General features: G+C 40.2%; 1 protein-coding gene across 5 annotated transcripts in view; it reads left to right on the plus strand.

Moving 5' to 3' along the window:
• EDARADD (EDAR associated via death domain) overlaps positions 1 to 26,318 on the plus strand; it is a 54,888-nt gene that overhangs the window by 14,008 nt on the left and 14,562 nt on the right. For 3 of the 5 annotated variants that reach the window (XM_072140765.1, XM_072140764.1, XM_072140767.1), the window contains one exon: positions 25,778 to 25,839. In XM_072140765.1, coding sequence (XP_071996866.1) covers positions 25,778 to 25,839 — 62 coding nt within the window. The remainder of the gene's footprint in view (positions 1 to 25,777; positions 25,840 to 26,318) is intronic. The other 2 variants (XM_072140766.1, XM_072140769.1) reach the window with 1 other exon arrangement.

A 26,318-nucleotide genomic window follows, 5' to 3' on the forward strand; every position in this document is an offset into this window, starting at 1 on the left:
AATGACCAACAGGCTTGCCTCGGATTCAGGCGCTCGGCAGTCTGAAGGTACGGTAAGTTCTTGCGGTCGGTGTACATACAAACGTTTACACAGCAGTAACCAGTTCTAGCTAAATGATTAGTCAATCATAGGGAACCAGTCATTGACCAGGCATCAATGGTAGTCAAATTATAGAAGCAAATGCCCTAATGAATTATATAAAACTTAGCATTTAATAAATCAGGATAAAAAATGGTCTCAGCATTTACATATACAAACAAACAGATGCAATTGTATTGTATGTCAATCCTAGTCCGGGACAATCAACACAAACCAGGACAGTTATTCCTGGACAAATACATAGTATTTGAGGGCATAGAAGTCCTTCAGGCATAAATTACGGCAGAAAAATGGGGGAAAGAATACAGTTGAAAGATAGGTTTGGTCTCTGTGCTGTCTGCTGTGGCGTTTTCCTAATTCACACTACTATATCTAAACCCTAGCCCCATGGAATAGCTCCCGGTCCTTACAAGGGCGGTCCCCAGTCTGCCCCTAAGAACGGCTATTATGCCCTCAAAATAGAGGATGCATGTAAAACGCCACAGCACATTCCCTTACTCCCTACCCCTGGATGAAGACAGGTGAGATCAAAACCAAATTGATTGCTGTATCTCTCTCCCTGGGATGAAGACTGGTGAGACCAAACCTATTTTTCAACTGTATTCTTTCCCCCATTTTTCTTCCGTAATTTATGCCTGAAGGACTTCTATGCCCTCAAATACTGTGGGGCAGATTTGTCAAGCTGTCTGAAAGTCAGAATATTTCTAGTTGCCCATGGCAACCAATCACAGCTCAGCTTTCATTTTACCAGTGCTCATGAATATTTTAAAGGGGAGCTGTGATTGGTTGCCATGGGCAACTAGAAATATTCTGATATTCAGACAGCTTGATAAATCTGCCACTATGTATTTGTCCAGGAATAACTGTCCTGGTTTGTGTTGATTGTCCCGGACTAGGTTTGACATACAATACAATTGCATCTGTTTGTTTGTATATGTAAATGCTGAGACCATTTTTTTTTATCCTGATTTATTAAATGCTAAGTTTTATATAATTCATTAGGGCATTTGCTTCTATAAGTGTACATACAAACGGGATGGAGAGCTCCCTCCAGTAGATATCGCCATTCCTCCAGAGCAAGTTTAATGGCTAACAGTTCTCTGTCACCAATCGAATAATTTCTCTCTGCGGGAGAAAAAGTCTTAGCGAAGAAGCCGCATGTGAGAGTTTGGACCTTAGTCCTTTTCTGGGTGAGCACCGCTCCATCTCCACCTCGAGATAAAAGGGTTTATGTGTATCAGGCCTAGTGAGCACAGATGCCGAGGAAAAAGCGGACTTCAGCCTTCAGATACAGGAGGCCAGGCACATGGATTGGCACCATTCTTGGTGAGTCCCATTATGGGTGGAAAAACGTGGAATAAATTGCAGATAATAGTTCCCGAAACCCAGGAACCTCTGTATGGCTCATAGACCTTCTGGTTGTGGCCACTGTAGAACCGCAGACAGTTTTGCAGGATCCATCTGGAGACCTCTGTCGGAAATTATGTAGCTGAGGAATGGAAGGCTGCGTTGGTGAAATTGACATTTTTCCAGCTTGGCGTAGAGACGGTTTGCATAGAGCCGGTCAAGAACTTGACGTACGTGTGCCTGATGGGACTCAAGGTCTGGAGAATACACCAAGATGTCATCGAGGTAGACCACATGTATACAGAAGGTCTCGGGGAAATGTCATTCATAAACTCCTGAAAAACAGCAGGGGCATTACACAGTCCAAAGGGTATCACCAAATTTTCAAAGTGGCCATCTTGGGTATTAAACGCCGTCTTCCACACGTCACCTTTGTGGATCTGGATGAGATTATAAGCACCACGGAGATCCAGCTTGGAGAACACCCAGGAACAGCACAGGTGATCAAAGAGTTCTGCAATCATCGGCAGGGGCTAGCGGTTTTTAACTGTGACCTTGTTCAGTCCGCAATAGTCTATGCAGGGACATAGGGAGCCATCCTTCTTGGTGACAAAGAAGAACCCTGTGCCAGCTGGAGAGGAGGACTTGCGTATGAAATCTCTTTGCAGGCTCTCCTTGATGTATTCGGACATGGCATCCATCTCAGGAACAGAAATGGGAAGAGAGGCAGCTGGTAGGGGATCCACTGGGCAATCACAGGGACGATGCTGTGGTAAAATCTCCGCTTGTTTTTTGGAAAAAACATCCACAAAGTCCCCGTAGCAAGCTGGCCGACCCTCCAGAGACTTGGGAGACACAGAAGAAGTCAGAACCGGAAGTGGTGCCACCATGCAACGTGAGTGGCATTCAGGACCCAAACACAGGATCTCACCAGTTTTCCAGTTGAGGACCAGAGCATGGAGTTACAACCATGGAAGACCCAGGAGAAGAGATGATGTGGAGAGTGGCAGGACATAGAAGAACAGTCTTTCTTTGTGCAGGGCTCCAATTTGAAGATAGATAGGCTCAGTGCGGTACTGGACCGGATCGGAGTGAAGCTGTCTGCTGACAAAGGAAATAATAAGTGGTTGCTTGAGGAGAACCACCGGAATGTGATGCCAGGAGACAAGAGCATCCACAAAGTTCCCCGCAGAACCAGAATCCAAGAATGCTGAGACTTGCACTGGAGCACTGGTACCGACACTGAGAAGCACTGTAACAGTCAGGCATGGAGAAGCTGAATTCACACCTAGGGACGCTTCTCCCAGAAGCCCTATGTGCTGGCGTTTCTCGGATGTTGGGGACGGATTGGACAAGCCCCGTTGAGGTGCTTGGGACTGGCACAGTACAGGCAGAGGTTTTCTTGACAATGTCTGGCACGTTTCCTAGCCGTGAGTCGGGCTCTGTCAACCTGCATTGGCTCCACTGCAGACTGTGTGGCCGGAGGCTGGAGCTGGTTTTGTAACACTGGAGCCAAGCGAGGTAGACGTGGAAGCCGGACTTGTGGTTGCTCGTGATGCAACTCTTCAACACGCTCCATGAACCGCACGTCTATCCAAGTGGCCTGGGTGATGAAACCACTCAGAGTAGTTGTCAGGTGACGGGCGACCAGTGTGTCTTTGACCTGTGAAGACTGGGCGCGTTGTTCCAGGAGAACTCAGAAGCCAGGGTGGGGAACTTGACAGCATATCGACGGACGAGTCTCCTTAGCGCAGGTTCAGCAGTGCCATTTAAGCTGTTGAGGCTTCTGCGGGTTCCTCAAACACAGAGCAGAATTCAGCCAGAAAGGTAGTATGGGTGACCGTGACTGGATCGTGTCTGTCCCATAGAGGGGTAGCCCACACCAAGGCTTTTGCGGAAAGGAGGCTGAGGATGAATGCCACCTTGGAGCGTTCGGTAACAAACTGAGATGGCAACAGCTCTATATGCAGCGAGCATTGTGTAATGAAGCCCCTGCACAGTTTGGGATCGCCATCATAATTATCAGACATAGAAAGTCTGAGTCTTGGTTCTGCTGCCAGAGGCTGGAGTGGCTGGAGAAGTAGCAGGAGCAGTCGCTGGAACTGCCGCAGGAGTAGTCACAGGAGCCTGATGCTGGTGCTGGGAGTCAAGCAGCTGTTTAAGTGTGGAGGCAACTTGGCCTAGTAGTTCTCCTTGGGAAGCAATCTGTTGAGACTGCCGGGTGACAATGCTGGAAAGATCAGCCATAATGAAAGGAGAGAGCCACAGCACCGAAGAATAAAATCCGAAGAAGTCTTTATTGGTACATCATCCAGGCATAAAAAGACAAACGTTTCAATTCCAATGCTTGAAAAAGATTCGCATTGGAATCGAAACGTTGCGCTTTTTATGCCTGGATGATGTACCAATAAAGACTTCTTCGCATTTTATTCTTTGGTGCTGTGGCTCTCTCCTTCCATTATGCCATATAAGAAATTTTGAACGCCACAACTTTCAGCTGCGAGCACCAACCCCTAGGAGGAATTGCTGTGGATTGCTGCCCTTTTTTTCTATTTTCTGGAAAGATCAGCCAGTAACCGACGTGGCTCCTTGGCGGGGTCTACGGCCGGATCTTACTGTCAGGGTTCTGGGTCTGTGGACCCTCTGGACCACCTTGAGAGATGGTACTAGCCAACACCTGGGACCAGAGTCTAAGTGGCACTTGGTCTTCACCAGAGCCCGCCACAAAGTGGGATGATCTTGCTGCGGCGGGGTGTCACTAGGTCGTTCCACACGTGCGATTAGCCAGTGGTGGCAGCCAAGGTAGAAATGCAGAACACAGTCCAAGCCCGGGGTGACAGCGGGAGAACAGTGCTGGAAGGAAAACTGGAACTCGCAGCAGGAACACAGGAGCAGGAACACAGAACAGGAACGCTGGAACAGACTGTAACACCGCAACAGGAACGGACCGGAAGACAGGAGCGGGAACAGAGGAATAGGAACTGAAACGCAGGAACACAGAGGGGCTTTCACTTTACAAGAGTAGCTTGAAGATCCGGAGGGGAATGATGGGAGCCGCTGGATTACATAGTAGAACCGGAAGTGGCCAGCACCAATCACCTGTGCGCTGGCCCTTTAAATCTCTGCGTGCCCCAGGGAGTGGGCATGTGCGCGGGGCCTAGGCCGAATGGGAGCAGGAGCGTGGAGAGGTAAGTTTGGAGAGGGGTCCTGGGCAGCTCCACAGAGAGGGGCACGGGTGTGCCCGCGATCCGTGACATGCATCCCGGGGGCAACCTTGACAAACATCTCTGCTCGCACCTTAGGCTTAGTTCAGATGTGTATCAGACTACATGTACACTAATGTGTTCTGTTATTGGGCCGGAAACAACTGATCCAGTGTCCATTGTTTGTATCTTGTGTATAATTGGAGTATAAAGTCCACTCACACAGCGATGGGTTCTCTTTGGTAAGATACTGAAAATGATTTCCCTACGTTTGTACATAAATGTGTAGCATCACATGTATTTCTTATGTCTATCCTTCTCGCCTCAGCAGACATGACTGATTCTCAATAACATTTTCTATTGTTTACCTTCCTTCAAGTCTTACCTTCTCCTGTCTTGCACACCGAGTGCCAATAAAAAGCGAAGTAAGAGGCAGTCACTGGTGATTTCCATCTATAGTAAGCATACACAGGTACGTAATACCTGCTTCAGGAATGTTGGAAACCGTGATCCACATTGTCTTTGGTTTGCTGTTATTTATTATGGAAATGATGAGCGGATTGTGACTTGAGGAGAAATGTGTGGAACAGGAATGCAGTTGTTTTCCTTGATCATTTGTTCTACATTCCGTCTGCTCACTTAAGGTTCACAAACCCTCTTTGTTTGGATTGACTTCGGAGCTGTATATAAGACTACCTGAAAAGACTATATAACCACATGCATGCTAGCCATCTAGAAACTGTTCTTTGTTGTAGAGGTTCAGTAACTCTTAAACTGTATTTTTTTTATTTAAAGAAGTATAATGGTTATATCATATTATCACCCATAATCTATATGGATTATACATTATGGTATATATGTATATATCTATATAGGTGCTTCCTTAAAACCCTTCCCAGAATACTGGAGTGGCTGGCTAGTGCGACCTTGGGCACACTGATGTCACGGTTCTTGGTATGGGGACCGGAGGGCTGTCCCACAGCCTGGCAGGTCTCCAGCAGACGGTGTGTGCAAGAAATATGGAGGGAGAGGATAATGCAATGGTTTCTCCATGGGGCAACCACTGAGGTGTCTGTAGGATGAACCCCTTGTTGATGGATGGGGAAGCTCGTGGTGGTAAGCAGCCTGGAGGCAATGCTCTGTAGTCAACAGCAGGCAACGGCCAAACTATAACAGCAGGTTTAGCAAGCTGATGAGACCTGGTCCACAGGAAGGTTACACGCAGCCTGGTATTAGCATCAGGCTGGGCTGGTAGAAATGGAGCTGAGTCCGGGTGGATCTCGGCTCTGGGCTCTGGTTTCTGGTTCTCAGGACACCGGCTGGTGCAGCACTGCCATGTGCTGCTCACTCCTTTGCTCACTGATCTGACAGACCACGAGCTCTGATTCTCTCAGAAGACCATGACATCAGACATAAGGCCATCTGCTTCCGCACACCAAGTGTTTATATACTCCCTTTGTCAGGTCGTAGCATCCAATCGGCTTCCAGCTTGTTTTACAAGAACATCATTGGGCAATAGCATTAGGTATTGTTACTTCTTGCATTGGATACAGCTGCAACTACAAAGTTCTCCAATATCTAGAGACCTCCTAGAGAGGTGATCAGTCTCACGAACAGCTCCTGACATGGAGAGGGTGCTATTCGCAACTAACACCTTGCCTATGCGTTGGTAGGGGTGTTGCATATGCATCATTGCATCTGGCCTCTTGGAACACTGAAGGACTCAAGGGCAAGACAGCAATTATAGATGTGTCATCCTTGTACCAGGTTATGCCCCATATAGTCTTTATGCTTTCATTTTTTTTTCTTTTTATAATGAGGGTCTTCAGTTATTATAGGGACCATTAAGCAAGTTAGTGCATTATTTATTTAATTATACTTTGATTCTTATAGTACCTAGCAAGTTCTTTAGCACCCATAGCTACACAAAGCACATCAGACTCTTCTGGTGACTGTGGCTCGACTGGCCTGTTTCTCTCCTAAGGTGGAGCCTTAGGGAAAGGATTCACCAGTTAAACCCCATGGACCCAAACGTAATTGTGGCCATGATCTGGCCATTTAGGTCTATAGCACACTGTGTCTCACTGCACCATAACCTGACTGGGCAGCCGCACCACACAAGATAGGACGCGGTTAGGCTTGGAGCGTTCAGCCCCCCCTTTCTCTACCCTGCCTTGTTCGTCGCCCGAGTTCAGCTGTGGGTGAGCACGTATGCACGACACCTTAGTGTTTAGAAAAATCATTAAGTATTTCTTCTGTAATTCTGTACTATATTATAGTATACTGTATATTTTCATAGACAACACTAAAGATATGACACTTTGATACAGTAGAAAGTAGTCAGTGTATCAGTGTAACTATCTGTACGATAACTACTTTGCATTATATCAGTGTCATATATTCTGTGATGTCCCATGAAAAGATGCAATAAAATGTTTCCACAAATGTGAAGAGTGTATTCAATGATGTGAGGTACTGTAAATGGGTTTTTTTACAGTGTTCAATGTTTCTGTGGTAAATGGTATTTGTTAAGTGAGATATTTCCATCCTGCTTTCAAAAAATTACCAGGTCTCAACGTCATCTTGTGCAACATTTGGATTTTGGTCACACAAGGGCAGAAAAAGCCTTAAAGGAAATCAAGTGCTCCGAAAACAAAGAAAACCTAGAAATACTCCCCTCCATTCTGATCCTGTCAATGTCCGTCACCTGTCTTGACACGCCGGGATCATTTATTTTAATTAGCAGCACAGACTGCGGGGGCAAGATTCTTCTAATGTACGCCCCCATGCTGGGAGCATGCAAAAGCGAGATGATGTCCCGCGAGAGGCGTGAGTTCATACCTCTCATGTGACTTCACCTCGCTCTTGCATGCTCCCAGCATGGGAGAGGGAGTTGCGGGGTTGTTCATAATTAGCAGTCTGGAGTGCCGGACATCTTGTCCCTGTGCTTCTTGTTGCAAATTATATGTCTCTCATCTAGATGATCCCTTCATGTCAAGACAAGCGACCGACAGCGCCGGGATCAAGATGAAGAGGAACGGAAGTGATTATTTCTAGGTTTTTGGAGTTGTTGATTGCCTTTAAGTAGTATCATTTTTTTTTGTTGGTTTTCCTCATTCTTCAAGAATTGTGCGGCATTTTAATAAATTTGGCATAGATGCTACCCCAACTGCAATATGTTACACAAATGAAAACTATTACTCATCAATTAGTAAATCGGGAATTTAGGTTTCTCAGACTTCCAGTTTCACAGTTTTTCTGTGAGAAATTCCGATCCATTTGTACAAAATCTGCTTCTATAGCAGCTACCCTGAAACATTTGTGCAGTGAATAGCAATAATATTTTAGATATATTTATAAACTTATAACACTTGTATGATTGTAAACTTTACTAACACACATTCTTTTGTAAGTATAATCAGTGCCGCATCTTGAAATTCACAGCTTCCTGAACAGCTTCTTTGTCAGCTTAGCAAATAATTAGGGACTAGATGAAAAACTTGTGTGTTTTCTGATAACCACTCTATTTTGGCTGAAGAAGAAAGATAATGGAATTCCCCATGGAAACCACATATACATACTGTATGAGATAACATGAAATACAGTGGGTAAGGAAAGTATTCAGACCCATTTACATGTTTCATTGCAGCAAATTGATAAGCTAAAAAAAAAAATTCCCGCTCATTAATGTATACTCTGCAACCCATCTTGACAGGAGAAAACAGAAATGTAGATATTTTTGCTAACTTAGTAATCAAGAAAAACTGTGATATCCGCTTTTGAGCTAATACAGCCATGAGTCTTCTTGGGAATGATGCAACAAGTTTTACACACCTGGATTTGCAGATCCTCTCCAGTTCCTTCGGTCAGATGGTGAACCTTGATGGAAGCCATTTTCAAGTCTCTCCAGAGATGACAGACACATAGATCTGTGGGCTTTACGCGATTTTATGCCATGACTAAGAGTGTGCTATACACTTGAAACATAGATACAGCTTGGATTTAACATTTTCTGCGTGTCTTCCTAAATAAAGTCATTGGAATTAATTCCTGATTGTTGGATGCACTTAGTTTTTACAGTGGACATGCTCAATTTTTTAATGTTATGGCTGATCACTGTATAAAAATCATGTATGAAATCTACAAATAGATATACACAAGAGCTCACTATAGACCCATTTTGACACATAAATTACAAGTTTTGACTATTGGCTCCACTTATCATCTAGGAACAACCCAGATAATTAACCAATCATACTATGAATAATATAGCAAATATTCCTTATTAGAGGACACAGCTCAATGCCTTGTAGCAGTCCATACATTTCCTGCCAGTGACAAGCAGAACTAATTTTCTTTTACCACTTTTCAAAGAATTGTGTCTTTTTATACATCTATTTCTTTTTAACACCCTGGAGCTGCATATTTATCCTGCACATAATAATACAAGCCTTTCAAACTTGTCAGAAATGATCTGATCATTTTTCATATCTGACACCTACTATTATATTGTAGTTTTATGTTTCTTTTATATTCTAGTAGAATGTATAGACTAAATTCTGAACTTTGCAACTGACAGTGGGTATTATTATGTTTTTTAATATAAAACCTTATTTTACTTCAAAGTTTTCTTAAATGTCTATGGCTGGATTTGTCAATACTGGTACATAGCTGGTTCAAAGATAAGGTTGAATATTGTTCATCTTAAAATCTCAAGCTCTGGTTGGTCCAAGGTTTACCCAATACTCCATCTTTGTGGCCCAGTAGAAGGAGGATATTAGGGTTTATTTTCTTTAGGTTGACAGAAGTTGGCGCTTGAAATAATTTTGTGAGCCCAAGGAAACCGGAGCTGACACTGCTTGTGATGTAGTACTTTCTTCTCATAGCATGAGGAGTCTTTTTACAGTGATGACCTAATGTTGTCATCTAGTTTGAGAATTAGATGGTTCCACCTGAGGGGAGGACACATGCATCAAAGCTTTGAAAAAATATAAAATGTATTTCTTAATAGTCACAATAACTGTACATTAGGTGAAATAACTTCATGGCAGTATTGGTAAGAATCTACATATAGTGACTACTTTTGCTGTCTATGTATGTGGCTTTTGATAATCCAGCTGTCCACCATGCTTCTTTAACCCCTTAAGGACGCAGCCATTTTGCAGGTTAAGGCTCAGCCCGATTTTTTGGATTCTGACCTGCGTCGCTTTATATGGTTATAACTTTTGAACACTGTTACTTATCAAAACGATTCTGAGATTGTTTTTTCCCCACATATTGTACTTCATTTTAGTGGTAAATTTTGGCTGATAAGTTTTGCGTTTATTTACAAAAAAAAAGAAAATATGATAAATTTTTAGAAAAATTTGCCATTTTCGAAATTCAAAATCATTGCGTTTCCAGGCAGAACGATTTACCACCTAAATAAGTTGCTGAATAACATTTCCCATTTGTCTACTTTACATTTTCATAATTTTTGATATGTCTGGATAATTTATTTTGACGTCACGCGGCTTACAAAAAGAATATCGCTTTTCCGGATTTTCAGAATTGACTATTTTGGGGATAAATACAGTTTTGAATGAAATTTTACATATTTAGCATCAAAACCCCCTATATAATCTACCCATTTTCAAATCTGCACCCCTCAAGCTATCAGAAACCGCTTTTACGAAGATTGTTAACCCCTTGAGATCTTCATAGTAATTGAATCAAAATGGAGGTGAAATTTAGAATGGTCAAATTGTTCCCTTATACGTTCATTTAGCACTAAAATTTACACATTTCCAAAATATAAAAAGAGAAAACCCACCATACAATTTGTTCTGCAATTTCTCCTGAGTACAGAGACCCCCCACATGTGGCCGTTACTTGTTTTATGGGGGCACAGCGAGACGCAGAAGGGAAGGAGCGCCCTGCAGCTGCCAGGATTTTAGTTTCCTCATTGGCCCCTTTTGAAGGCTATAAAATTTTCGCTTTTGCGTTATTGGGGCCATGTGATGCCATTTTTTTTGCGCGATGAGATGCTTTTACCATTGTTACCATTTTGGGGTTGGTATCACCTATTGTTGAAAATTTAGGAACTTTTTTTGAGGGCAGGAGTAGAAAAGCATCAATTCTGTACTGGATTTTTTACTCTTTTTTTTTTGGTGTTCACCGTATATCCTAATAATCCTGTTATCTTTATTCTATGGGTCGATACAATTACGGGGATACCAGACTTGAATATATTTTCTTACGTTTTACTAAATTTGTCAAACAAAACCCTAATGTGGGGAAAAATCTATCATTTATGTATTGCCGTCTTCCAAGTGGCATAACATTGTTACTTTTTTGGCTACAGAGCTGGTTGATGGCTTATTTTTTGCGGGACATGTTGTGCTTTGCACCAGTATCATGTCGGAGTACACATGGTTTTTTGATCGCATTTTATAGCATTTTTTGTGGGATTGAATAGCTAAAAATCATAATTTTTGGAAGGTTTATAGCAGTTTTTTTTTACGGCGTTTATCGTGGGGGTTCAATAATGATTTACTTTTATTCTACGGGTTGTTACGGACGCGGTGATACTATATATGTGGGGTTTGTGTTATGATTTAGACTTTTTTTTTAGTTATATGTCTCTATATGTTTTGGGGGTTTTGGGCATTTTTAGTGATTTATTACTTTATTTTTTTATTGAATAACATTTTTTTTTTTTACTTTTTCACTTTTATACCATGGGACATGAAGAAGCAATCATCTGATTGCTTCTTCATGATAATATTCTGCAATACTCATGTATTGCAGAGTATTATCAGTGTCAGCCTATACACTTGCATAGGCTGGCACTGTGCCAGTAAGATGACGTCACAGACGCCATCTTACCGGCAATTCTTGCAGGTAACTCTGGGGTCCAGATCGGACCCCAGAGTTGCTATAGCAACGATCGGCGCCCCCCGAAAACGGTTCGGGGGGGCCGATCGTGGGGGAAAGACCCCCCAGAGGCATGTTAGATGCCGCGGTCGCGCTGACCGCGGCATTTAACGGGTTAAGCACCCGCGATCGGAGTCAACTCCGATCGCGGGTGTTACACTGGGGTGCCGGCTATCAGTCACAGCCGGCACCCCGTGTTTCCCGATGCCGGTTCGGCTCAGATCTTGAGCTGAACCGGCATGGGCTCAGCGTCCGATATATCGGACGCTGAGCGCTAAGTCATTGAGCGCTGAGCGTTAACGGGTTAAAAACAGGACTGTGGAGTCAGAGTCGTGATAAAATGGACTGACTGCAATTCCACAAACTTATAACAAATTATAAAAAATGTTATTTCCTTTTAAATGTCTGTTTTATTCCTGATCGAAGGATATAGGCCAGGAGTGAGCAACATTTATTGGTCCAAGTGCCACATTTTTACACTACTCAATTTTAAACACTTCAGTAACCAGCACCCTAGATGCACCATAAACCAAATTACAGCACAACATTCCACCACAGAAATTTTAAAATGCCACATCACAGCAATAAATACCACCCCAGAAACCAAATACTGCATTCAGAGCAAATAATAATAGTATAGAGACCACATAGCAGGCTTAAAATACTGGAGTCCCCCAGAGCATAACACTACTAATACTGAAGACCCCAAGAGCAGACAATAATACTAGAGACCCCAAGACTGGATATTTTTTTTATGCCATTTGGTGTCTGTACTTTATAAAATTTATGATGAATTATGATTATGGTATTTATTGAAATTACTGCATTATTTATGGAAAGGTTGGGATTTCTAAGTTATTAATTATACTGGAGACCCCAAGAGCAGACAATAACACTGGAGACCCTATAGGAGACTAACAATACTGAAGATCCCCAGAGCCGACAATAAAACTGGAGACCCCCAGAGCATAAAACGAATAATACTGGAGAACCCCAGTGCAGATATATATTGGAGATCCCTCAGAAGAAAATACTGGAGACCCCTAGAGCATAAAATTAATAAAACTGTCTTAATAAATCATCTCCTTTCTTCTTCTTCTCTATGCACTGCAGCTTCACAGCCGTAAATGTCAGCAGGGTGCAGATGGCTTATGGCTGCATGAGGCCTGGCTTGAGCACCCCTGATTTCTCTTTTAGTTGAGATGAATGTGGCTGCACTTTATGTACATGCTCAGGAGTGAAGCTCCTCTGCTTTAGATTAGAGGAATAAGGCATTGGGAAGGGATGACCAGGAAAACAGGACTGTGGAGTCTGAATCAATGACCATTTTGGTAGAACTGGAGTCGATGTTCTGGAAATTGAGAAGTCAGAGTTGGAGTCGGAGGTCTGGCTTACTGCCTCCACAACCCTGTTTAAAAAGCCTCAATATACAGGCACAGTTGTCTCTTTGCAACAACATGGGCAAAAATAGATGCACATAATGAAAAACAGAATTATGATAAATGACTTCTATTGTGTATGATCCATCAAGTAATGGATATCACTACTACACAGCCGCATACAAAGCACAGCAAGCAGCGATAGAAATAACTTTTCAGCCGCTTGTGCTGCAATACCTCATCTCTGGGATAATACCACATGGGCTGCCAAAATGTATCAATGATCTTTGATTACCTATGATACTTTTGCATGTACCTATTCTTCGGTTCCATTGTTTATTGAAACTCCATTAAAGTATCCAGTTTGAAAAAGTTTTGAGGTACTCATCAGACAACCTGTCCCCCTTTTAAATTTCTGTCTGACAAGTCTGTGTGTTTGTATACACACAGAGAGTGTTTCTCCTTCCAAAGTGGAACATGTGTCATTCTTGATAAGAGGCAAGCTGCCAGTTTTCTGCACGCTTCTATTTTCTGTAAACTCCATGTTATAAATGTTTAGCCTGTTTTTCTAAAATTAGACACCCCTGGAAAATAAGAAGCAGTGCATTTTTTCAGTGTTAGAAATATAAGGCCTCCCCTGAAAATAAACATAGCGGCAGTACCATAAAAATCAAGCATGCTAATCCAGGCACTGTGACTGGTGATCTTCTTGTATTTATCCATTGCCTCCTTCCTTCTAAATCCCGATCCAATGCACCCTGCAGATTCACAGGCTGTTGCACCCTGCAGATTCACAGGCTGTTACACCCTGCAAGGGACACCTCTTCCCCCCCTACTGTATAAGATTACATCAGCCAGAGGGAGGGAGGAAGTGCAGAGGGAGCAGGTGGGGAAGGGGGCTGAGACAGTGTAGCAGTCAGTTAACTTACAGCAAACAGAGTTCTGTAACAACCCCAGAGCTCTTCTGTATCATTATAAAAAAGCATAATTTTAAAAGTTTATATTAGAATGAAGACAGCCATAGATAACAAATCTAAGAATATTACCGCAGTCACGGTGCCTGGATCTATGAGTAAGTGCCCATGGTTTATCCATGCTTGATTTTTTTAAAAGAAAATGCCACTCCTAAACACGAGAGACTGAGGGTTTGGAAAGTTATGATGACATTTCATACAATGATGATATAATTGTCTTTGACAAAATTTTGCTATGTGTCCATAAATTCATGATGGAATTCAGAGTTTGCACATTTGTAAGATTGTTAAAGAAGTTATTGACATGACTTTAAATTAAAAAAATGTTGGCAAAATACCGGGTTTGGTAAATGGACCATAGATTGTTATGGAAATAGAGTCACACGAAATTCTTGATGGAATTAAGAGTTTGGCTGGTTATGCTAATATATGTGATGACATGACTACAGTATATTAACCTGTTAACACTCAGCGTCCGATATATCGGACGCTGAGCGCAGTGACTTAGCGCTCAGCGTCCGATATATCGGACGCTGAGCTGATGCCGGTTCGGCTCAAGATCTGAGCTGAACCGGCATCGGGAAACACGGGGTGCCGGCTGTGACTGATAGCCGGCACCCCAGTGTAACACCCGTGAGCGGAGTTGTCTCCGATCGCGGGTGCTTAACCCGTTAAATGCCGCGGTCAGCGCGACCGCGGCATCTAACATACAGCTGGGGGGTCTTTCCCCCACGATCGCCACCCCCCCGAACCGTTTTCGGGGGGCGCCAATCGTTGCTATAGTAACTCTGGGATCCGATCTGGACCCCAGAGTTACCTGCAAGAACTGCCAGTAAGATGGCGTCTGTGACGTCATCTTACTGGCACAGTGCCAGCCTATGCAAGTTTATAGGCTGACACTGATAATACTCTGCAATACATGAGTATTGCAGAATATTATCATGAACAAGCAATCAGATGATTGCTTGTTCATGTCCCATGGTATAAAAGTGAAAAAGTAAAAAAAAAAAAGTTATTCAATAAAAAAATAAAGTAATAAATCACTAAAAATGCCCAAAAGCCCCAAAACATATAAAGAGACATATAACTCAAAAAAAAGTCTAAATCATAACACAAACCCCACATATATAGTATCACCGCGTCCGTAACAACCGGTAGAATAAAAGTAAATCATTATTGAACCCCCACGATAAACGCCGTAAAAAAAAACTGTTATAAAACCTCCAAAAATTATGATTTTTACCTTTTCAATCCCACAAAAAATGCTATAAAATGTGATCAAAAAACCATGTGTACTCCGACATGATACTGGTGCAAAGTACAACATGTCCCGCAAAAAACAAGCCATCAACCAGCTCCATAGCCAAAAAAGTAACAATGTTATGCCACTTGGAAGACGGCAATACATAAATGATAGACTTTTCCCCACATTAGGGTTTTGTTTGACAAATTTAGTAAAACGTAAGAAAATATATTCATGTCTGGTATCCCCGTAATCGTATCTACCCATAGAATAAAGATAACAGGATTATTAGGCTATACGGTGCACAACAAAAAAAAAAAAAGTAAAAAATCCAGTACAGAATTGATGCTTTTCTACTCATGTCCTCAAAAAAAGTTCCTAAATTTTCAACAATAGGTGATACAAACCCCAAAATGGTAACACTGGAAAAAGCATCTCATCCCGCAAAAAAAATGGCATCACATGGCCCAAATAACGAAAAAGCGAAAATGTTATAGCCTTCAAAAGGGGCCAATGAGGAAACTAAAATCCTGGCAGCTGCAGGGCCCTCCTTCCCTTCTGCGCCTAGCTGTGCGCCCATAACACAAGTCACAGCCACATGTGGGGGGTCTTTGTACTCAGGAGAAATTGCAGAACAAATTGTATGCTGGTTTTCTCTTTTTATCTTTTGGAAATGTGTAAATTTTAGGGCTAAATGAACGTATAAGGGAACAATATGACCATTCTAAATTTCACCTCCATTTTGATTCAATTACTATGAAGATCTCAAGGGGTTAACAATCTTTGTAAATGCTGTTTCTGATAACTTGAGGGGTGCAGATTTGAAAATGGGTTGGTTATATAGGGGTTTTAATGCTAAATATGTAAAATTTCATTCAAAACTGTATTTATCCCCAAAATAGTCAATTCTGAAAATCCGGAAAAGCGAGATTCTATTTGCAAGCCGCGTGACATCAAAATAAATTATCCAAACATTTCAGAAATTATGAAAATGTAAAGTAGACAAATGGGAAATGTTATTCAGCAAGTTATTTAGGTGGTAAATCGATCTGCCTGAAAACGCAATGATTTTGAATTTCGAAAATGGCAAATTTTTCCAAAAATTTATCATATTTTCTTTTTTTTTGTAAAACGCAAAACTTATCTGCCAAAATTTACCACTAAAATGAAGTACAACATGTGGGGAAAAAACAATCTCAGAATCGCTTTGATAAGTAACAGTGTTCAAAAGTTATAACCGTATAAAGAGACGCAAGTCAGAATCCAAAAAATCGGGCTGAGCCTTAAGCTACAAAATGGCTGCGTCCTTAAGGGGTTAATAAATATAATTTTTTTGTTCAACAATAAATTTGAATTAATGGAAAAATTATCCTCTGAAATAAGACCTAGTGCATCTTTAGGAGAAAAAGTTAATATACAACAGGTTTTTTTCTTGGAAACAGGGTATATTGAGCTGCAATGTACTGTGTGTAAAACCCATAAAATATAGGATAATCAAATGTAGTAGACTATTTCTGCATGCATGGCCACGCCCCCTTTTTTTACCAGGTCCATGTTCATTTTGTAGGCAGGTTGGAAAACTGCCTAAAATAATCTAAATCCCTCAATAAATTTGACACATGGCATTTCAAGTGCAAATTACTTTAGTAATCTGGTGTAGACAGATTATCTCTCTGACACAAAGAAAAATTCCGTCAAATCTAACCATAAGGGAGCCACAAACAATGGGGCAGATTTACTTACCCGGTCCATTCGCGATCCAGCGGCGCGTTCTCTGCGCTGGATTCGGGTCCTGCCGGGACTTATTAAGGTAGTTCCTCCGACGTCCACCAGGTGGCGCTGCTGCGCTGAAAAGCATCGGAACACGCTGGAGTTCACCGGCTCGGGCTGAGTGAAGGTAAGTGCAAGCTCCGCGACAGATTTTTTGTTTTAAATGCTGCGGTTTTTCCGAATCCGTCGGGTTTTCGTTAGGCCACGCCCCCCGATTTCCATCGCGTGCATGCCAGCGCCGATGCGCCACAATCCGATCGCGTGCGCCAAAATCCCGGGGCAATTCAGGTAGAATCGGCGCAAATCGGAAATATTCGGGTAACACGTCGGGAAAACGCGAATCAGGCCCTTAGTAAATGACCCCCATTGAATCCAATAGAATACAATACCAAACAATACTAAATCATACCATCAATAAGTATCACAGACATAATTTATAACATAAGTAATAACAAAAACATATTTAAGGAATGCAATACAGAATATTCTCAATACATTGTGATGCAGTAAAATTTTAAATCTTTGATTTTACTGGTGTTTTAAATCATATTTTTAAAAATCCTAAAAATATAAGTAAAAAAGCCCTGCTCACAATTCCAGACATGATGAGAACTGGTTGTTGGGGGTAAGGGCTTGTAAGGATGAAAAAGTCTTAACAGACAGGACCTTATTTATCATAGTCTGGGAGTCCATCATGTATTTTTTTTGCAAGCTGTAAGCGGCTTTCATACATCTTGCCATGAGGAGAGGCTTCTGTCAGCACACCCTGCCATAAAGTCATGACTGGTGGAGGCTGCATTGATAGTTGACTTTATGGAAGGTTCTCCCATATCCATACTGCATCTCTGGAGCTCAGCCACAGTGATCTTGGGGTTCTTCTTTACATCTCACACCAAGGTTCTTCTCACACAATTTTCTTAGTTTGGCTGGACAGCCAAGTCGAGGAAGAGTTGTGCTTGTTTCAAGCTTCTTCCATTTAAGGATTATAAAGTCCACTGCTCTCTTAAGTGCTGCAGAAATTCTTTTGTGACCTTTCCCAGATTTGTGCTTTGCCACAATTATGTCTTTGAGCTCCTTGGGCAGTTCCTTAGACCTCAGGATTCTTATTTGCTCTGACATGCACTGTAAGCTGTGAGGTCTTAGGTTGTGATAATCGGTTGGGTGGGGGTTGTGGTAATTGGTGTTCATTTCGGTGTATTTTAAGTTATTGTTTTTACTAGGTGTGAATGTGGCTGGACCAGCAGGTAAGAGATTGTATATAGTGTATATTATGTTTTGTTTGTATTGTTATGTTTTTTACTTTTATATAAAATAAAAGATCTACAGACAGGTGTGTGGCTCTGCTAATCAAGTCCAATCAGTTTAATTAAACACAGCTGTACTCCAGTGAAGGAGGATTCATCACAAGGAGGATCAGAAGAAAATGGACAAGGATATGAGTGTCACAGCAAAGAGTCTAAATACCATGATCATGTGATTTTTCAGTTTTTCATGTTTAACAAATTAGCAAAAATATCTACATTCCTGTTTATTTTCTGTCAAGATGGTGTGTATATTGATGAGCAAAATAAGAACTTTTTGATCTTACTTACCAATTGGCTGCAATGAAACACAGAATGAAAATTTTAAAGGGTTCTGAATACTTTCTGCACCGACTGTGTCAGGAGACAACAGGAAGACAACAGGAAATGGAGAAAAGCAGGTACAAGAGCAGTGATCTGGAAGAGAGGTGTGATGCGATTTGTTATGACCCCAATGTTCAGTTTCTTTTTTAGAATATTTTAACTTTAAAGCCCCATTAAGCTGTTTGCAACAAAACATACATTATACAAACAAAGATAATTATTTTAAAACTATTTGTAACTTTCCTTAAAATAAATTGTTGCAGTGAAAGGATTTGCTGCCTATAACATTAGGGTTAATTGTTTAGTACAGCTCTATGAGTAAAATTTTAAAACAGGTATAGAATATATATATAATCTATCTGCGGAGGTTAGATGAGTCCTGATATAAAGTTTCACACTGTCAGCAGTGATATGTCAGCTATCCGTGCTATATGCTGTCTGCTGCGTCACTGCTGTTTAGATAACTACAAAAAAGTTTAAGACAAGCTTCTACTACTGGTTATGGTTTGCAACACCCAGGCCCATTATACTCTGCATTACTTGCCAAATGTGAAGAGCAAGTACAAACCATAATTCAATTCATGTTTCAACAAATACAGGATTAACATGCGTGTCTGCCATGCAGCTCAAGTCTCTACATGTAATATTTATTTGATGTGGAAGTTTCATGTCAGCAGACACTTCCAGTTTTTTACTTTGGCTATAGAACATTTAAAAAAATAATATAAAATAATTTAAAACTATACATGTATTTTACACTAGTAATGAACTTTAAAACACATGGATTTATTTACATTATTTTACTAAATAGTCTTCTAGATCTATAAAATGCATGTCAATTTTGAAATGTTTAAAGGACAAATAAAAATAATTTCTAAATAATATTTTAGCTTTTTTTTTAAATTACAATTGCCAACCATGGGATTAAATGATCACAACAGATATTATCAACCACATCATTTGCAGTCTTTGCACAGGCACAGCTTCTGATCTATATGTTATAGTGTCTTACCTTTAGGCTTTTCATGGTGAACTGTTTAATCTGGGACTATTATAGGATTAATGCAATTTATTTCCATGTATTGTACACAAATAGAATTGGCTACCAGCTGCTCCCTTCTTTGTTTATTTATTCAAAAGATTATGTAATAATGAATATGATGTCACCACTACTGGTATAACAATGACTGCCAACCAGACACTTTAATGGTATACATAAACTGTCAAAAAATTTATTAAAACTTAAACAACACAATGAGAGAAATGTATAAAAAGTTTTGGTGAATGGACTTGTGCACAGTTAGACTCCAACGTTTTATTCTGCACTAGATAAATCATGCTGGATGATGTATTTGGAGTTGTTTAGAACTGTAGTGTTGTACTTTAGACCAGCTATTAGTTGATGAATCTCCTCCAATTTAACTCCAAGTCAGTCACATGTCTGTGAAATAAGCCTAACCAGTTATGACTCGACATTGATTGTGAATCAATTTCTCCTGTTGTTGTGCAATGGTAACAGACAACAGGTAGAAATGATTAATTAACAAGACAACCCCTATAAAGGATGTTTTTTCTCTGTTCTCTTCCTTTTAACCGTTGTGTTGATTACTTTTGTTATTGATCTCACCCATAGAGGTACCATAAGTCGGTGTCTACAACCAACAGAAGTGGCTCAGGTAGTGCAGCTCATCCAGAATAGCACATCAATGCGAGCTGTGGAAAGAAAGCTAACTATGTCTGTCAGCACAGTGTCAAGAGCATGGAGTAGTTACCAGGAGACAGGCAGTACACCAGGAGGTGTAGAGGAGCCATAGGAGGGCAAGAACCCAGCAGCAGGACCGCTATCTCCTTTTTTTGTGCAAGGACTTCCATCAGCCACTGACATCCATGTGCCTGCTCCAACTGTCTGAAATAGACTCCATGAGGGGGGTATGAGGGCCCAACATTAAGAACATTATGTGGCAATACTGAAGCAACCTCTCAAGACATCAAAGATGAAGTTAAAACATGGCAGGTGGTGACATCATCCAGAAAATCAACTTTGTGAGATGTAAATTTGTTGTATAAAGTCAAGGAGGTGGAGAGTTTAACACTGAATTCAAGCTCTCAGAAAGCCCCCTTCACTGTAATTGATGGTCCTGCACCCAGAGACATCAATAACCAGATCTCCTGAAGTCTGGTACATGATTTAAAGTCACAGGAGGAGGCAGGGAGAGCTTGACTTCACTGTTAAACTCTCCGCCTCCTTGACTTTATACTACCAGTTTACATTTCACTTCAAAGTTCACTTCATGATCTGTAAGATGTAAACCTACTTGACAACATACTGGAAGTAGTTTTATAGACCAGTTTCTGATGACAGGTTCCCTTTAACCCCTTTGCGCACCAAGATATACTATAACATTCTGGTGATGCAAGGGGTGTAAGGAGAGGCTGAGGGTCTCTCCATACAACACGGCTCTCAGCTGTATAATACAGTTGTCGTAAAAATAAAAAAGAATTCTGCACAACCAAAACCGGTGAGCGATTTATATAAACCTTCCAGGCGCTATGGGTGGCACTAACACCATAATTCCTTTATTTATATAGGGCACACAGATTAAGCAGCGCTGTATTGAGCTTGCCAAATTGGTCCCTTTCCAATGGGGTCACAATCTAATCAACCTTCCAGTATGTTTTTTGGAGTGTGGGAGGAAACCGCAGGACCCAGAGCAAACCCCCCGCAAAAACGGAGAGAACATACTCTTTGCAGATGTTGACACTGGGACTTGAACCCAGGTCTCCAGCGCTGCAAGGCTGTAATGCTAACCACGATGCCACCGTGGTTTTTATCTTCCCTTTTTCTCACTATAGTTTTTATTCATCACTTACACAGTTTGGTGTGAGCAAAAATCTGCAAAAAATTAAATGTGGCTTTGAGTATTTTGCACTCATTATTTCCTAAGAAACATATGAAAACAGTGTTACTCCTCATGCACACTCACTGAACTACATATTGCTGCGAAGTATGTTGAGGGGTTTGATACACTTAAATAATTTATTTGACATGATACATGACATGGTTCTATCTCAAGGTCACTTTCAGATTGTTACTTATTTCCTTGACCAGCAGTCTTATTCAAAAAGACTTTATGAACACCCCAAAATAATTAGCCATACGGTAAACTGTATTTTAACTGAGGAGCAGAGAATGACAATGTGTCAATCCATGTCTTTATGGTATTGGCCATTGCTGAATGCTGTGTTCTTCATAGATTCTAGATATTTTTTGAGTAGTTCTGTTCTTTCAAAATGTAGCTACAGGGCCCTCAGCTTGCAGCTACACCCATACTATTATGTGTGATTATATATATATATATATGATATTAAAAATGTTAATCATTTGAAATAAAGCTATAAATTGTCCTGTTATGGTTAAATGATCATCCTCTTGGCACAGTGTAACGTTCACTTCATTCCTTCTAAAGGAAGTACTTGATTGACAATTATTGTCTTCAATCATCTGTTGGTGAAAGGTTTTTCCTAGTAATTAAAATAGTTCACCTACACTCTACACACCTGCACTTGACCCTGTCCATAAGTGCTTAAGGAGGACCTGTCATCTCTCCTGACATGTCTGTCTGAGGAAATACTTGCATTCCCAATCAGCTGTACAGCATCTCTTCTAAAAAGCATGTATGCTACGGTAAATACATATTTATACATTCCACTGATAATACGATAAAATTAAAAATTAAATTATTTATAAATATAAAAGCTTTTTATATATAGTAATTTATTTGGTTGTGTGTGATCCATCAGCAATCCTTATATGTGCAATGTTTGGAGTGAAAATCATAATATGCTTTTAAATTAACGCACCACCAAATAGTATAGAATGTTATCCACAAGAGCCGTAGCTATCCTAAAAATGCTATTAAAATGAAAGAAAAAAAAAAACTTTAGATCCCCAAATGTCAGGACATGTATAGCTGTAGTGTTCTACTTTAACTCATCCTCGGTTTTTCCTAATAGAAATTTATGAATAAAATGATGACTGAATGTTACCAGTTAGGGGTATTTCCCTGTTTGGTGAGTATTAACAATGACAGACTGTGTAGCTACGTACCCCTTTAACAAAAATGGTAACACTCAGTTACTAGAGGAACAGCTTAACATAGTGTTTGCATTAACCCCTATAACTATTTTACCTTTGACTAAAGTTTCTACAACCAGCTAAGAAACACTAATACACGGAGCCCCTGTGCTGCCATGAATGAGCATTGCCTTGTAGGAAGATATCCTAGACTTTCACCTTGCTACATGGATGATATCCTGATTTTTTTGGTCCAGAACAGAAACCAGCTATAGACTAATTTTAAACATCAATGAGACTTCAGTTTACATTCAGGTGAAAATATAGAAAATATATAGAAAATATACAATTCCGACTTACAAATTCAACTTAAGAACAAACCTACAGAATATATGCTGTCCGCAACCCAGGGACTGCCTGTATTGTAACTGTACGCTGGGCACACACTGGTTATACTAAGAGGCCGAAGCGATGGAGCATATTCATAAATGCCCCTCCCCAAATTCTTTACCCATGTTCATATATTATCCCAAGTTCCTTGCGATTAAAGCTCCTGAACTAGATAAATCAATGATAAAATAGGTTGCATTTTAGAGCAAATCCACAGGAAAAAAAATCAGCTCAGTCACTGCTCACATATCATCATAGGATACTTATCAATATCATGATCACTCTGTGAGGCACTTATGTTGTTGCAACCTGGCAGTAAGACATCTCTCTATTTTATGAGAGTGGATGTGTAATGTCTAGATCCCTAAAATTGCACATTTTCTGCAGCTTTAATGGATATCTGTTGTAGTCCTAAGGCTTTTGACAAATACTACATTTCTGAGATTAATATTTTTTTATTTCCTAATTTTTGATTTTCCTTCTACGTTTTGTTCACAATTATGGTTTCTGCCATCTTGGCTGAGTCCTAGTAACAGCATTTAGTTGAGGTCAATTCGTGGATGTCTATGGGAGAGTATTTGTGGAAATTCTTTCTGCAGGAACATGAAGCCTAGTTATAAAAATAGATAATAAACCCTTTAAAGCACTTTTACGTGGGTATTCAGGAATGGTAGATTACTTAATTTCCCAAAATTTGATTTATGCCATTAAAATGCTTCCTGCCTAAATTTGTAGTAGCAGTTGTAATCTTTTGTGACAAAGAATGGTCTTGAATGGTATGGATATGCTGTATCATATATTGTATATGAGATGATTACCCAAAAATCTTGTACTCTTTAGGACAGGATGTTTTTCCAACCATAATATACAATTTTTTTTTCGATGACTAAATATATATTTTATATACTAGAAAATTACAATCTTCCGGCGTAACATTTGTATGTTTCACTTTAGGTACCAATAAAAGTCAAAATGAAAGCAATAAAACTTAGTTTGATGCACATAAACGGGAAACTAAAATAAAACTGTCATCATAGAGCAAGGTGTGGTAGAAATGTGTGGTGTAGGATTTGGTGAGGTCATGTGTGATGTGATACATTGTAACTATCATTATTTATTGGCTGTGGAAGAAGTTTACAATATAGTATAATTTTCTTGAAGTTCAGTAATAGTATGTATTAAAAGAGCTGTCCTACAACTGGATTTATCCCCAAATCCCCAGTGTTGCATTAGAAACACCTTCATAAAAGATTTCATATAAAGTATAACACTCAAAGTATCTTAAAGAGAACTTATCACAAGGAACCTTTCCGCAAACCACACCCAGTGCCTTTTAGATGTTTTTACATAGTTCATGTTTCACTGATGCCCCTATCCATGGGGTTAGAGCCACCATTCTTCTAAAATGACTTTTATTGATGTCCTATGTTTCATTCATAAAGGTGGGAGAGCTGCTGTATACAGTCTGTATGCTCCACCTCCTCACTGATGCTGACACAGCTAACCCAGCCCCCCTTATGAATAAGACATATGACTCTCTGAAGACAATTCCTGAGGACAACATATAGCCTGGTGTATCTCAGCCCCCACCTTTCCAAGGGAGTAGTTAATGATGTAGCAATGTTGAGTCACACACAACCCCTGTCTGTCTGCCTCTTTCTCTCTCACAATGTTTCATAAAGGGATTGTGTAGAATCTCCTACCTTTCCTACAGCCCATGCAGGGGAAGTAAAGGAAGCTGTATATGTTTGTAGTTGAATATTGTCAGATGTTCCTTAAGTACTAGTTCCATACGGAAGCAAGTTTGTAGCATTTATGCCTGTGAATCAGGAACAGGGATCAGAGCATTCTGATGAATTGTGTTACAAATAGGTTCTAAAACAGTTATGCAACTTTTCATGTGAATCATGTGTATAGATGAAGCAATGTTTTGTCACAATCCATATATTATATTTAATCTAATATATTCACCCATTAGATTGAATTGTGAATTATGAATATGTTGCTTCATTTGCTGCTTACTCTACTTTTATAAATCCAAATAATTTGCCTCTGGATCAGTCATCACCACTAGAATGTCTTACAGTTCATGTTTGTAAGGTTACAGCCTTGCACCGCCCACTTGGCAATAGAGGGACTAATTTGCATATCAAGAGCCTAACAGAAATGATTGATCAGGAATGATGGGGCCCAAAGGAAAAATTCCAACGGTCGCACAATCATAAGGGATGTAAAGTGTTGTTAAGAACTGGAGATGTTGATAAAAGAGGTCATAGATGTACAACAGCGGTGAAGGTCAAGAAAAGAACCAAAATGATGGTGCACACTTCACGAGCAGTGCAGGGTGCATCTGATAATTGAAGACTATGCACATGTATTCAATAATCTGGTGCACCATTCACATTCGACAGTCTATGGTGGACATAAGCTAGCTGCTGTATTTGCGGCTAATTCTCCCAGATGAGTCCATTAGGTCTTAGACTGCAGGGAAGTCACTCAACTGAAGAACAAAATGTTTTATCATCACTGTGATTAAAAGACCAATGTATAGTATTATTGATTAATAATAATGTTCCCAGAATTCCATATGGAGTTTATTCTCATCCATTGCTGCTGGATTTACTTTTGTTTTTTGAAAATAATACTACTTGCTATATGATTAATTGTATAAGAGTGATGCATATTGAAAACTACATAACAAAATATTCAATAAGTTTCTGTTGTATTTATATTGTTTTTGCTTGATTGCTTTCTCAGCAGACCATGAGGCCAAAGAACCAGTTGAAGACACAGAGCCCAGCACACTACTCTTTGAAACAGTAAGCAGACTTTGCATTGATTTTTTTTTTATGTTGGATGTTCTTTCCCAGAAAACTACCTGTCTACCTGAAAGATAGATGATTTATTAAGTTATGATTTCAAAAAATATCCTGAGTGGTTCAAACAGGAATCTTTCAAATATAATGTAGTTCCAGGTAAACATGCCACGAGGTACAAACTGCAGGAACTCCACAGTCATGCCTATACATTGGAATTAATTATGCTTTTTAAAATAACAATTATAAAGTAATGTATGTATGAAAATAAAGAAACACAATACAAGGGAAATAAAGGGGAAATAATTTTTGACAGCATGTCAGTGAGAGTCCCCAATCTAATTTTTTGTTGTATTTTCCGGTTTCTTCAGATTTTGAATGTGGGGTGAAAGAGGATAGAGTAGTGATTTCTAGAGAATGGGGGATGCACAGAAGACACATTTTTTTTGAGGAAGAGGCAAATCACAGGAAACAACAAATAG

The sequence above is a fragment of the Engystomops pustulosus genome, chromosome 3 (assembly GCF_040894005.1).
Source record: "Engystomops pustulosus chromosome 3, aEngPut4.maternal, whole genome shotgun sequence".
NCBI classification, from domain to species: domain Eukaryota; kingdom Metazoa; phylum Chordata; class Amphibia; order Anura; family Leptodactylidae; genus Engystomops; species Engystomops pustulosus.